Below are 13,778 nucleotides of genomic sequence, written 5' to 3' on the forward strand. Positions count from 1 at the left end.
GTGTTGCCCTCCTGTGGCCAGATGATGTTACTGCATGCAAACAAAATGAGTTATTTTCTTGTTAAGATTGATAAAGTTTTAATTCTTAAACAGGTTTGTGTGAAATTGTTACATTATTGTTTCAACTCATTTGTCAATGTTGTTTTCAGTCTACAAACAAGCAGAATAAAAATTACACAGCAATCAGCGGTTATTTACCCACAGTGCTCAGTTCTGTCTGAGGTTAAATATGTTGTTGGTTAAAATAAGTGTTTCCTAAAAAGAACAAAACCAAAACTGTTTTTCAACAGAGAAATGTGTCAAATTCCTCTCATGGAATGATATTAATAACAAAGATGAGACTCATTTGTGCAGTTGAATTAAAATAAGTGCACAGGAGCACTTATTTTGTGCGTTCAAAGTTTATACTTCAGTTTTAGCTCTATCATCCTCCTCCCATCCCTACAGTGAGGTGTTCCTCAGGCATGTTTCTTTGCTTCACTGTGAACAAAGTCCATCAGGAGTTTAGCGAGTTTTCTTGGCCTCTCCAAGGCAACGGAGTGACCGCTGTCGTCCAACAGGTCCACCTGGCAGCGCGGCAGCACCTTCTGGATCACTGCGGCTCCTGAAACGTCCAGCACCTGAGAGGGCAGACAGACGAGCAGCTTCTAGAGTTCATGTAGAGAGAGCAGCTGGGAAACGTGCAGACATTCAAACAAACTTACTGCTGATCATCTGATTTTTACTCACATTTGTAGATATTTAATTAAAATCTTTACTGTATAACTTGGTTCACAATCAGATTTTTTCCACAAACTGTTTTTTGTAAATATGATATAACTTAATGTGCTGTGACCTGAATCTAAGATGCATTTTCTAGGACCCTCTGTAGATTTTTAAACCAAATTTCTGCAGGCATTGATTTATTTACCTGGTCGTGCTTCCCCCAAATGACCTGCAGGGGCGCTGTGATCAGATGTAGGTGTTCCTGCAACGAGTGGCGAGATTTCTCCCCTGCAATCTCCATGAACACTAAACATATATAATATTTGCACAAGTTAAACCAACAGAGCGGACAGAAACAAAGCCACTAAAGCGACAGACTTCCTGAAAAACATCTCCAGGACCTTCATAAAGCAAACTATTGTTTAGATCCACTTTGGAAGTTTTGATTCTTGGAGCAAACAGACTTTGAAGCAACACTCAGTTCTGTTCTGGGTTTAACAGGAAACCAATGAGAAGCTAAAATAAAAGAAATATGGACGTTCCTCATCAGAACTCTCTGTGAAGTGTTCTGGATCAGCTGAAGGATTTTTACTCAACATTTAGGGCTTCCTGACAGTAAATAATTACAATATTCCAGCCTTGAAGAAAGAAATGAATGGACTAGTTTTTACATCACTCTGGGAACCTTGTTAATATGGGATTTATCGTCCTGGAGGTCATGTTAATCCCATCCAGGTTCAGTGACTGACTAAGCAGTTTGTTCTGGTCCGAAGACAACAACCCGTCTAAGTTTAAAACCAGAAAATTAAAAGCCATAAAAACTTGGATGAGCCTGTTGGATTCATCAGGGTTTATGGATAAATATAGCTGAATATCATCAGCAAATCATTGGACGATAAAGTAGATTATGGGTATGCTGACTAAGACCATTAACACCAACTGGTCAGAACTTTGTGGTTTACTGGGATTTCTGTCTACTCTAACAGTTTGGTGCTACATGGAGTTTAAAGAACTTTGGTCCTGAAATGACAAATAAAAGCATATTTTAGCAACGTTTTTCCACAATGTGGTCTTTATTCTGAAGTTTTGTTAGGAGAGTTTAAACTAAAGGAACGATAGAGAGACTGAGGGGAAAAACACAAAGACTGACCTTCTTTGTAAAAGTCATTGTTTGGGATCCTGTTGGCCAGGAGACCCCGCAGGACCTGACAAACCAATCAGATGAACCATCAACATTCCTGTCAGTGCTACAGCGTGGCTGAAACAGAGGAGGAGCTCAGCTGCTTTCAGGACCAGCTGGTCTGAGTCCTGTACCTGCTGGGGGAGGTTGGGAGGGTTGTGACAGCACAGCTTCAGCATGGCATCCAGCTCCTTAAGGTTGCTGGGGATGAGAGGGATGGACTCCTTCTGCTCATTGTTCTCCTCCAGCTTCCTCAGACGGCTGATGAACTCGGACTCTGTCGGATAAACCAGACCTACAGGGCAGAGACGAGGAGGAGCTTCTGTAACATCTCTGCTTCATAAAGCACCAGGAACGACAACCCAACAGTTCTTTTTATAAAACCCATTCTGGCGTAAATCAAGGCTAAAATAATAAGGGAAGCTGGATTACTGGAAACTCTGACGGCTCGGACAGAAGATCTGAAGAAACCTGCACAGTTTACCTGCTGGACACACCAAGGTGAGGCTGCAGAGGTCAGACGGGTAACTGGCGGCGTAGACGCCTGCGACGTTCCCGCCCATGGAAGTGCCAACCAGGTGGAACGGTGTTTTATCCAGACCGATACTCTGGACAAACTGCTCAGACACAGAACACAGGTGACCATTTTCAACATGTTGCTTTAAACAAATAAATACCATCTAATCCATTCAATGTTTTTATTGATAAAGGTACTGAATGATGCAAAGACATCACAGATGGGGGGAAAATCCAAAGGTTGCTTCACGCTGCGTGTGTGAACGTATCATCTGAACAGCAGATGGATGTTTGGTAGATGTAAGAACATGGAGCTGAACGTTCTTTAACTGGAAGAAAGACAGACCAGACAATCTGACCTGCTGACAGGATGCAGTGGTGCTGCTGGGTTACTTCTAGACTGGACCACTGTAACTCCCTCTACAGTGGGATGGACCAGTCTCTCCTCAGCATCTTCAGCTGGTTCAGATCTCAGCTGCCTGTCTGCTAACGGGGATGAGAAGTCATGATCCCATCAGCCCGGCTGTATTCCCTCCACTGGCTGCCTGTTTCTTTTAAATGTCTTAAATGCTCAGGACCAGGGGAGACGGAGATTTTTCACCTGCAGGTCCGAGGTTCTGGAGGACTTTCACTCTCTGGGTTCTCTGAGGTCCGCTGAACCTTCAGATGATTTTATATCTCCTGTAAAAAGTCATCTTTTAAACTGGCTTTTAATTCCAGAGAGCATGACTGTTAGATCTTTTATTGCTCATATTGTCAACCTGGTAGTTTATTGCTTGTTGGGTTTTTATTAATTTTATCTTCCTTGTCGTATTTATTTACCTTTTGGTTTGTAAAGAACTTTATAAATAAAGAAATGATGAAGATCAAATCCCGGTTGATGTTTTTATTGACGTGAAGCTCCAAGCACCTGTACCAACCTGGTGGATCCTGCTGGCCTGACCCTGGATGCTATAATCTTCTGGACCAGTTCGACTCGTCCCTTCGTGTCCAGGCATGTCCACACACACCACATGCTGGTTTTTAGGGAGGTACTGGAAGACAAAACAGAGAAAAAATGAAAATGTTATTTTTATTGTCTTAAAGTGAAGCAACTAAACGAGAATATTTTACACTTCGATTTGTTCGTTTGTCAGAAACTGAAAGTCTGGGTTCAAATAAACATTATTACAACGTCCACGCCAAGATGGAAAGACATCAGCAATGAGTTTAGACAATGTTTCCTTCATGCTAAATAACTGCTGCTGCTCATTAAACTGAAGGGTTCTAAGGTCATCTCCAAACTATCTGAAGTCCATCATTCTACAGAGAGAAAGATGTTTCCCAAGTGGAAAACATCTCAGACATCTGCCAGTCTTCTCAGGAGTGGACGTCTGAAGAACCTGTGAAGCTCAGTGAAATGACCAAGAGCTCCATGTCAGACTCCACGGGCCTCAGTTAGCAGGTTAAAGGTCATGACAGGGCAGTTAGAAAAAAGCTGAACCAGTATGGCTGGAGGAGATGAAGAAGATGGCAGCAGGACGTAGGTTACAAAGCTGCATCTGAATGAAGATCAAGACTTCTGGGACAATGTCCTCTGGACAGATGGAGCAAAGTAGAGATGTTGGAACATCACGGACAGAACCATGTTTAGAAGAAACCAAACACAGCACATAGGAGAAAACACCTCATCCCAACTGTCAAGCACGGTGGAGGAGGGCTGATGATATGGGCTTGTTTTGCAGCCACAGGACCTGAGCAGCTTGCAGTCATTGAGTGGACCATGAAATCATACCGAACCCGGGTCATCAACAGGACAATGAGCTTAAATAAAGCAGCACATTCACTACAGAACGGCTGAAAAGATGATAACCAAGGTGTTGCAATGGCCTAGTCAAAGTTCAGACCTCAACCTGACTGACATGCTGAGTGGGGTCCTTCAGAGCAGTGAGCAGAACCACAATGGTCTGAAGCGGCATTGGAAAAATGTCTCCATCGTTCTTTGCGTTATTTTCTAATATTCTGTGTGTGTGTGTGTGTGTGTGTGCGTGCGTGTGTGTGTGTGCGTGTGTGATTGTGTGTGTGTGTGTGATTGTGTGTGTGTGTGATTGTGTGTGTGTGTGATTGTGTGTGTGTGTGATTGTGTGTGTGTGTGATTGTGTGTGTGTGATTGTGTGTGTGTGTGATTGTGTGCGTGTGTGATTGTGTGTGTGTGTGATTGTGTGTGTGTGTGATTGTGTGCGTGTGTGATTGTGTGTGTGTGTGTGATTGTGTGTGTGTGTGATTGTGTGTGTGTGTGTGATTGTGTGTGTGTGTGTGATTGTGTGTGTGTGATTGTGTGTGTGTGTGATTGTGTGTGTGTGTGATTGTGTGTGTGTGTGATTGTGTGTGTGTGATTGTGTGTGTGTGTGATTGTGTGTGTGTGTGTGATTGTGTGTGTGTGTGATTGTGTGCGTGTGTGATTGTGTGTGTGTGATTGTGTGTGTGTGTGATTGTGTGTGTGTGTGTGTGTGATTGTGTGCGTGTGTGTGTGTGTGTGTGATTGTGTGTGTGTGTGATTGTGTGTGTGTGTGTATGTGTGTGTGTGTGATTGTGTGTGTGTGTGTGCGTGCGTGTGTGATTGTGTGTGTGTGATTGTGTGTGTGTGTGTGATTGTGTGTGTGTGTGTGATTGTGTGTGTGTGTGTGTGTGTGATTGTGTGTGTGTGTGTGATTGTGTGTGTGTGTGATTGTGTGTGTGTGTGTGTGTGATTGTGTGTGTGTGTGATTGTGTGTGTGATTGTGTGTGTGTGTGTGTGTGTGTGATTGTGTGTGTGTGTGTGTGATTGTGTGTGTGTGTGTGATTGTGTGTGTGTGTGTGATTGTGTGTGTGTGTAATTATGTGTGTGTGATTGTGTGTGTGTGTGTGTGTGATTGTGTGTGTGTGTGTGATTGTGTGTGTGTGTAATTATGTGTGTGTGATTGTGTGTGTGTGTGTGATTGTGTGCGTGTGTGATTGTGTGTGTGTGTGTGATTGTGTGTGTGTGTAATTATGTGTGTGTGATTGTGTGTGTGTGTGTGATTGTGTGCGTGTGTGATTGTGTGTGTGTGTGTGATTGTGTGTGTGTGTAATTATGTGTGTGTGATTGTGTGTGTGTGTGTGATTGTGTGTGTGTGTGATTGTGTGTGTGTGATTGTGTGTGTGTGTGTGTGTGTGATTGTGTGTGTGTGTGTGATTGTGTGTGTGTGTAATTATGTGTGTGTGATTGTGTGTGTGTGTGTGATTGTGTGTGTGTGTAATTATGTGTGTGTGATTGTGTGTGTGTGTGTGATTGTGTGTGTGTGTGATTGTGTGTGTGTGTGTGATTGTGTGCGTGTGTAATTATGTGTGTGTGATTGTGTGTGTGTGTGTGATTGTGTGTGTGTGTGATTGTGTGTGTGTGTGTGATTGTGTGTGTGTGTAATTATGTGTGTGTGATTGTGTGTGTGTGTGTGATTGTGTGTGTGTGTAATTATGTGTGTGTGATTGTGTGTGTGTGTGTGCGTGTGTGTGTGATTGTGTGTGTGTGTGTGATTGTGTGTGTGTGATTGTGTGTGTGTGTGTGATTGTGTGTGTGTGATTGTGTGTGTGTGATTGTGTGTGTGTGTAATTATGTGTGTGTGATTGTGTGTGTGTGTGTGCGTGTGTGTGTGATTGTGTGTGTGTGTGTGATTGTGTGTGTGTGATTGTGTGTGTGTGTGATTGTGTGTGTGTGTGTGATTGTGTGTGTGTGTGTGATTGTGTGTGTGTGTGTGTGTGTGTGATTGTGTGTGTGTGTGTGTGTGTGCGTGCGTGTGTGTGTGATTGTGTGTGTGTGATTGTGTGTGTGTGTGTGTGTGTGTGTGTGTGTGTGTGTGATTGTGTGTGTGTGATTGTGTGTGTGTGTGTGTGTGTGTGTGTGTGATTGTGTGTGTGTGTGTGTGTGTGTGTGATTGTGTGTGTGTGTTACATTGACGACAGGCAGCCACATGTCCTTGGTTGCAGAGAAACCATGCAGCAGCAGCAGAGACGGTGTGGCGCCTCCTGGTGTCCCGCGGCTGGAATAACAGAATCGATAACTTCCACTGTGAGAACAACGGACCACGATTCCCAGCCGGCGGCGCCAGAACCTGAGGAGGAATAAAAGCAGGTCAAACCAACGGTCCAGCGCAAACCTCCTGATCCAGTACCTCCTTCCAACCAGCCAGGCGTTCTTCTAATCTTTTAACGTGGTTCTGATCAATGCTTCTCCAGTTCTGAAGGTCTTTCAAAGGTTCTGGGTGTGTGTCTTTGGACTTTGACTGGATTTGTACTCGAGACCAGCACATGGTACCATTACACGTGCATGTATCAGGTCATGTGCGTTTATTTGCAGCAGCTGAGCGGATCCAAAGTGAAACACCACAGATTTGCCTGCCAGCAACAAATTAAAGCAGTTTATTAAACTCATCGCAGCTCAAAACAATTAGAACAGTCATTTCAAATCTATTCTCATCATTTATTGCTAAATATTTTTATATCAAACAGTATCTTTGTGAAGAGTGATATTGCATAAAACTGGACCAGAATGAAGTCTTTAGAAACTAAACTCCATGACATTAAGCTCATGGGAAAGAACTGATCCAGAATAAGAAAAAAGTGAAAATCTTCTGCACCATTTCACCAACGTTTCTGTGTGGTTCTCCCTCAGGTTCCTTGATAGTTCTTCACCCTCTTTGTCCATCCTAACAGAGGTCCAGATATTTTCCTCAGTAACACTGGAACCATGGATCTCATTTGATCTCGTCTGGATGGATGTAAACAGGGGAGCAGGTCAAGGTCATGTAGAACATATAGGTGTCCCTCAACCATGAATCTGCATTGATGTAAACTATCCATGGTATCTCTGGCTGTATGTTTAAGGTGGCTGTTCTGCTCTCTCCATGTTCAGATGATGGAACCGAGCTCTGGGAGATGTTCAAAGCTTGAGATGTTGTTGTAGAACCTAACCCTGCTTTTATCTTCTCCACAGCTTCAGCCTGTCCTGAAGTGGGTACGTTAGAAATGTGTCATGTGAGGTGCAGGAATGTGATCTGAAAGTCTCTGTGATATCTAATCATCCTGGAACAGAACCACCATTCTCCTCCCAACACCCTCAAATAGTCCTGGTCCTCCTCCTGCTGTGCAGCTGAGTGAGGTTGGTGTTGCTCTGCACCTCTGCTGCAACACAGGTGATATCTAAACTATTTCAGATCCGTCAAGCTGCTGAGAACTACAGTCACACGGTGTGTGTGTGTGTGTGTGTGCCAGCCATCGTTCCTCTTATATAACAGCACAGTCAAAGTTCAAGGGGGCGGTGGTGTCACCTCCCAGGTTCTGATGTTCATTTGTTCTGACCAATACGACAAAAGTCCAACCTCCTGAAGGAAAAGTGTTGAAGCTTTAACGCTAATCTAAGACTTGATTCTGGCTGGTCTAGATTCATGGCGGATGGAGCAAAGTCCAAAGAAAACCTTTGAATGACCTTGGAGTGTAGATGAACACCTCAGATCTGACCTTTCACTCACATTTAATAACTTCGTTATGTCTTCAGATCTGGTTAAATCAACCCAGCAGGTAATGTTCTGAAACCGTCTAGATGGAGTGTTTTGTTGCTGCTGTTGGGACTGAAAGTCATTACATTTTAAAATGATCATATTCTTCTAGTTCAGAAGTGAGGGAACATTTCATAATAACCCACCATTAAATCCAGACTGTTTTAGAAACTGCAGTGAATGCAGTGAATGCAGTGAATGCAGTGAATCAAATCTGTCTACAATTCAACCAGAAAGATGAGCTTCAGCCGACCCGATACGTAGCGATGCTTGGTTGGGTTCTGTGTGTGATTACCAGTTATAGCCCTTCAGGAGCACACCGGGCCAGAACAGGAGCGAGGTAACGAAGGCGAGCACAGGAACCAGCAGAACCCCTCCTGTTAGCATTACAGTTTTAGCCACGCTGAGCTCCATCGCCGCTGCAGACGTCTGTGAAAACAACGCAGTGAGCTCAGTTAGTTCTTCTCCTCTCAGGACTTCATGCGTCTGTTTTCAATACAAACTAAATTCAGACACAGCAACGGGACCCAGACACGTTCGGCTAAAACAGCACAAACCAAACAGAACAGGTCGAAACGTGGTCCAGGTGACAGCAAGGAGACCAAACGCTCTGCTGACGAGATCAACAACCATCTCACACAACTCCTTCCCCAAACCAGAGTTTAATGAATGAAATCCTTGTTGGAAATCTGCATTTTGTGTTTGGTCAGTTTATCTTTGTCTGATGATCTGAAACATGCAAGTTCAACAAAAATTCAAAAGCAGAAGAAATCTGAGGACGGAAATACTTTTCATGGCACTTTGGTGAGTTAACAGTTTTTAGGATGTGTTGATTTCATGAAGGGACCTTAGTTTTATCAATCATGCTTTCATGTCTTAGATTAGACCAACTCAGTAGACACTGGTTAGATCCATTAAGGCCTAAACAAACTACAGATGGTTTCAAGATCAGCATCCAGCAGCAGTAGTGGTCCTAGGGTGAATGGTGCCCTGGGCATGCCCCCCTTCTGACAGTACAGAAGCAGCAGAGAGGAGTGTTGAACTACGACCCTGCTTCCTGGTCTGAACCCTGGGTTGTCAGAGTTCTGGAGAACTAATAAATGCGTCCAGATTCCTAGAAAGAAGAGCAGCTCCATCCAAAGTGGGATGGACGCCGTCTCTCCGGATCAGACCAGGTTTTCCCCAAAATGTTCGCCAGTTATCAATGTAGCCCACATCGTTTTCTGGACACCACCTAGACAGCCAGCGGTTGAATGACAGCATGCGGCTAAACATGTCGTCACTGGTCCGATCGGGGAGGGGACCAGAGAAAATGACGGAGTCCGACATTGTTTTAGCAAACTTACACACCGAAGCAACACTAACTTTGGTGACCTCCGATTGACGTAACCGGGTGTCATTACCGCCAGCGTGAATAACAATCTTACTGTATTTACGCTGATCCTTAGCCAGCAGTTTCAGGTAGGATTTGATGTCGCTACCCTCCCAGATCTGTGGGAGAAGATGTCTGAACTTTATAAAGCAGGAACAGATGTCCAACATGAAGAAGTTCAGCTGACAAACCAGAGTTCCTGAAAATACGTGGTGGAGCTGTTTCATAATTCATAAAGCTGAACAATAAAAGACAAAAGCAGCAGTTAAAAGAATCAGCAATAAAACTAATTAATTTCAAAACATCAGAAGAAAAATAAACAAAATAAACATCAAGACGCAAAAAACGGAAAAACTTGGAAGAAAAACAATTAGCTGCATGGTTGGATTTCTAGAAGAAAGCTGTTACAAAACCAAACAGCACAGAGTCAAGCTTCAGAACATCTGGATCAAAGTTATTAAGACTGAGAAGATCAAAATGAAGCTGCAAGTCCACAATCATCAGCGCTACAAACAGAGAGGAGCCCCCAGAGCCTGGAATGGTTCCTCCTGTGAAACACGGAGGTGGTCTGCTGAATGTTTAGGGGTGAAGGAGCTACGAAGGCATAAGGAGCACATGGGATGAACTTTGATGTTCCAATATAACAAGGTTCCAGATCACAAGGTCCAGTCAGCCTGTCGTTGGCTGCAGCAGAGAACAGTGAAGGTTCTGAAGTGACCATCTCCATCTGTGGACCACTTTGAGAAGATCTAAAACAATCGGTTCAATCAAGAGGGCGTGATCATTTACATCAGGGGTCTTAAACCCCAGTCCTCCAGCTTCTAGATGGATCTCTGCTGAAACACACCAGAATGAAGATAAATGAAGTAACTGGGTCACTGGCAGCACGCTGTAGAACTTTGTTTCGTGTCAAGGAGCTAATTCAGCAATTTGATTTGATGTGTTGGTCTCAGGACACGTCTGAAGGTCGCAGGACACTGACCCTCAAGGACCCAAGAAACCCCTGATTGACAGGAACTGGAGGCTTTGTGCCAAGAAGGATGACCAGCTTCAGGAGGAACATCTGGTGCATCTCCACAGAAGATGCTGAAACATCTGGAACATCTGGTGCCTCCTCCACAACCTCTAGAAAACACGTCAAGCTGCCACTGATGTGAAAGCGAAGCTGTCAGAAACTTAATCAACTTTTAATTTCTGTTATGTTTTAATAATTGTTTGAAAGTGAATAAATTCGTCCAACCATTAACCATGAATGAAAGAATAACTTTAATAATAAAGTTTATTAGAACTGAAAAATAGAAACAAAAAATCCGAAGTTGTGTCAGGGTATGTAAACTTCTGAGCACAGCTGATTTTATTCTGAAATTTGACTGTAATTATGGTTGATATAAACTGGAGGATATTATAGGTTAGTTGGGAGGTTATCAGCAGCATAAATCATTTGAATTAACGTCATATTTTAATAACAGCCTCATTTATTCCGTTAACCAACAGGAAGTCCGTCAGAAAACGACGAATGACGTCGCTTAAATAAACAGAACCGTAGACGCGGAAAACCGTCAATCCTGTCCGAATTACACCTGAATAAAAACACCTGTCCAGCAGCAGCAGCAGCAGCAGAACCAGAACCGTACCTGTTCGGCTCCTCCTGGGTCTGTCTTTCATTCACTCCTCCCTTTTTCTCCTCTTTCACCCAAATTACACAACTGCTGCTCAGCCTTTCATCCGTATTTAAAGAGGAACTGCCGCGCTGCGTTCACGGACCGTCAGAAATACGACTGACCTCTGTTTGAGTTAAAAAACAAGGCTCCACAAGAGGGCGCCAGTGTCTCTTCTGGCTGAGATTTGCTCGGGATGTTTGCTGTGGGTTCCCTCCGCCATCTGACCTCAGATATCTGTGGACAATTAATCTCCTGGGTGTTCTTCTCTAATTTTTATTCATCCTAAATTTATTCATCATAAAACAGATTCCAGAAAATATAATGAGCTTTTAATGTTTTTAAATTTCTGTCACATTCAGTATCTTCCTTCTCTACAACCATATTCAAGACAGTTTGATTATTTTCAACAATTTAAGGGACACCACTTACAAACCAGTCAGAAGTCACTATATTTTACTGCATGAGTTATTATTTTTATGTAGAAGACGTCCAGCTGAAAGAGCCTCTAAACAACGAGACACTTGTCTCAAAAACCAGAGAGGGCGCCACGGTGATGATGTTTTATGACCTTTTAAGTGTTTTTACAGTAATTCAGTGACTTAGTGTTCATACTGAGGCTGCACAATATGTTGCACATTTAGGTGAATATATATTTATTCATTGCACCTGGCGTTAAGGACCACCTGTGCTGTCGAAAATGATGCCCAGGTTTCTTATACTGGTTTGCAGAGAAGGTGCAAACAAGATGCTGCCTGATGACAGAAATTATATCATAAGCTACTGTTTGATTTCTGTTGAACGTCGGATAATTTATAAACCCCCGAGGGTCTAAATGAAAAATACAGTTGAATATCATCAGCATACACAGAATGAGAGACATTATTAAAGCTGATCTGGCATAAAGGTTTGACGTATATTAACAAGAGAATGGGCCCAAAACGGATCGTTGAGGTCAGTGGCGGTTCTAGATCAAATTTACCAGGGAGGCCAGTGTTTTTTCATGGAGTCATAGAACCAAAGAATGAAACAAAGAAAACATGACAATATTTTATCATTTTATCTATTCAGGGAGTGACTCTGGAGCTGCAGGTTGACCCCTGATCTGGAAGATGAAAACTGATCCTGTCTCAACAAGGGAGAAGCTAAAAGTGCAACACCTTAATTTTAATTCATTGGTAAAGTGAAACTGTAAAGGTTTAAAATTTAATTGGTCCAAGGCATCAATCAGTTATGGTTCTGTGCCAGCACATATCATCATTAGAAACTGATTTAGTATTATGTCTTCAGTACAGGGGCCAGGACCTGTTCTACAAAAAAGCTGATTTAGTAATTTAAGGAAACCTGATTGATAAATTTCAATAACTTTATTTTCCTCCAAGAAATGATTTCATTGTTTAGTTACAGTCTTTTTAAGGATCTTTCATAAGAAAGGGAGTTTTAAGTTGAACTTGTAGCTATTTGGAAGAGATCAATTTAAATGTGGCTTCTTAAGCACTGGAGAAATAACAGCTTTTTTTAAAAGCACTGTGCGCTGACCCAGATAAAAGAGAGAAATCAGGTATGTCTGCTGCACATAGAACAATACGTTCAGAAATATCCTCATAAATGGTGCAGGGAGGACATGAAGAAGGCTGGAAGTCAGTTTATTCCACCCAAATCTGCAGTGTTGTCCTGATGCTGGAGTAAGAAGAGACCGTTTCAGCAATGAGTGGAGAATAATCCAGATTATATGAGAGTTAAAGAGAAATTCATGACCTCATGGCAGAAACTTTATCCACCACGAAATTAGCAAAGACATTTCAGTCAGGTCCTGTGAAAACAGGAGAGCGAGAACAAATGGGGGATAAAAATGTAAAATCTCAACAATTCAATTCAGTTTTATTTATTTAGCCCCAATTTCCAAAACATGTCGTCTCAAGGCTTTTCTTAAAGGGTTTGAATGGTGCGGCGTTGTTGGGGAGGTTAGAATAAACTACTGAGTGTTAGAGTTTGGCCATTTTAGAACGGGTTATGTTTAGGGCTACTAAGTAAAATAATAATTTGATAAAGTTTGTCCATCTAGACCCCACTGATGGTCATTGTTATACTAAAAACCACAAGGATTGAGATACCTCCCTCTGTCAGACTGATTATAACCATTGGAAAAGAGAAGGGGTCATACAGGTAGCAGAAATGGAGGGTGTGTTTGGACCTCAACCATAACTGAGCCGGTTTAGCTTAAACCTGACTCCCCCTTATTCCAACCAACAGGGAGGGAGGAAGATGGAGGTAAAAATAATTGGAGAAAGTCCACAGCATGAAGGAGCTCAGAGCAAACAGAAGTTCATGGAGAAAACAGATTTTAGCTCAATATGAAGCTTTTAAAGCAGGTTCTAGTTGCTGCAGTTAAAGTTGTGGTTATAAAATGTTTCTGTGTTAAACTGAACAAAGTTTGTTAATGAAGAAAAGGTTTGAGTTCATCATTTAAAAGACGTTCATGAGAAAAGACCCTGATCCTTAGCTTCATACTAAATGTTGCATAAAATCCAACAGCTTATTAATGAGAAAGTCCAACACAGTTTGGTCCTAATTCTGATGGAAATGGAGGAAATCTTTCAGTTTCTAAAGGAGGAAAAGTTTCTGAGTGAATCTTTAACAGACATTTATCATGGATCTGGACCGAGTCTCATTCTTCTCGGCAGCTTTTTCCTGCAGGAACCTTCAGCAGTTTTACTGTTTGAAATGAACAAATAAAACTCCCTGCCGGCTTTAAAGTGGCTCGTTTTCTAACAGCTAAAAGGTTTGAAGACTTTTAA

The 13,778-nt window shown here is 42.5% G+C and overlaps 1 protein-coding gene across 1 annotated transcript; it reads right to left on the reverse strand.

The window, feature by feature from the left end:
* Positions 1 to 61: 61 nt before the first annotated feature.
* LOC124856781 (monoacylglycerol lipase abhd6-A-like) lies at positions 62 to 11,093 on the reverse strand. Its single transcript, XM_047347604.1, has 9 exons — positions 10,957 to 11,093; positions 8,246 to 8,379; positions 6,348 to 6,507; positions 3,322 to 3,435; positions 2,370 to 2,502; positions 2,020 to 2,180; positions 1,856 to 1,910; positions 911 to 1,011; positions 62 to 620 (listed from the first exon to the last, which is right to left on the reverse strand). The coding sequence occupies exons 2-9, from the start codon at positions 8,362 to 8,364 to the stop codon at positions 459 to 461; spliced, it is 1,005 nt and encodes a 334-aa protein (XP_047203560.1). The 5' UTR covers positions 8,365 to 8,379; positions 10,957 to 11,093; the 3' UTR covers positions 62 to 458.
* Positions 11,094 to 13,778: the final 2,685 nt, after the last annotated feature.

This window comes from Girardinichthys multiradiatus, chromosome 20 (genome assembly GCF_021462225.1).
Source record: "Girardinichthys multiradiatus isolate DD_20200921_A chromosome 20, DD_fGirMul_XY1, whole genome shotgun sequence".
Classification (NCBI taxonomy): Eukaryota; Metazoa; Chordata; class Actinopteri; order Cyprinodontiformes; family Goodeidae; genus Girardinichthys; species Girardinichthys multiradiatus.

What these genes read in the sequence shown, in the direction of transcription:
- LOC124856781 (XM_047347604.1), bottom strand. Translation starts at nt 8,364, where the DNA reads ATGGAGCTCAGCGTGGCTAAAACTGTAATGCTAACAGGAGGGGTTCTG. An exon ending in CTCCTGAAGGGCTATAACTG is followed by an intron (nt 6,508 to 8,245) that starts GTAATCACACAC and finishes ATTCCTCCTCAG; the next exon opens with GTTCTGGCGCCGCCGGCTGG. An exon ending in CAATGACTTTTACAAAGAAG is followed by an intron (nt 1,012 to 1,855) that starts GTCAGTCTTTGT and finishes ATATATGTTTAG; the next exon opens with TGTTCATGGAGATTGCAGGG.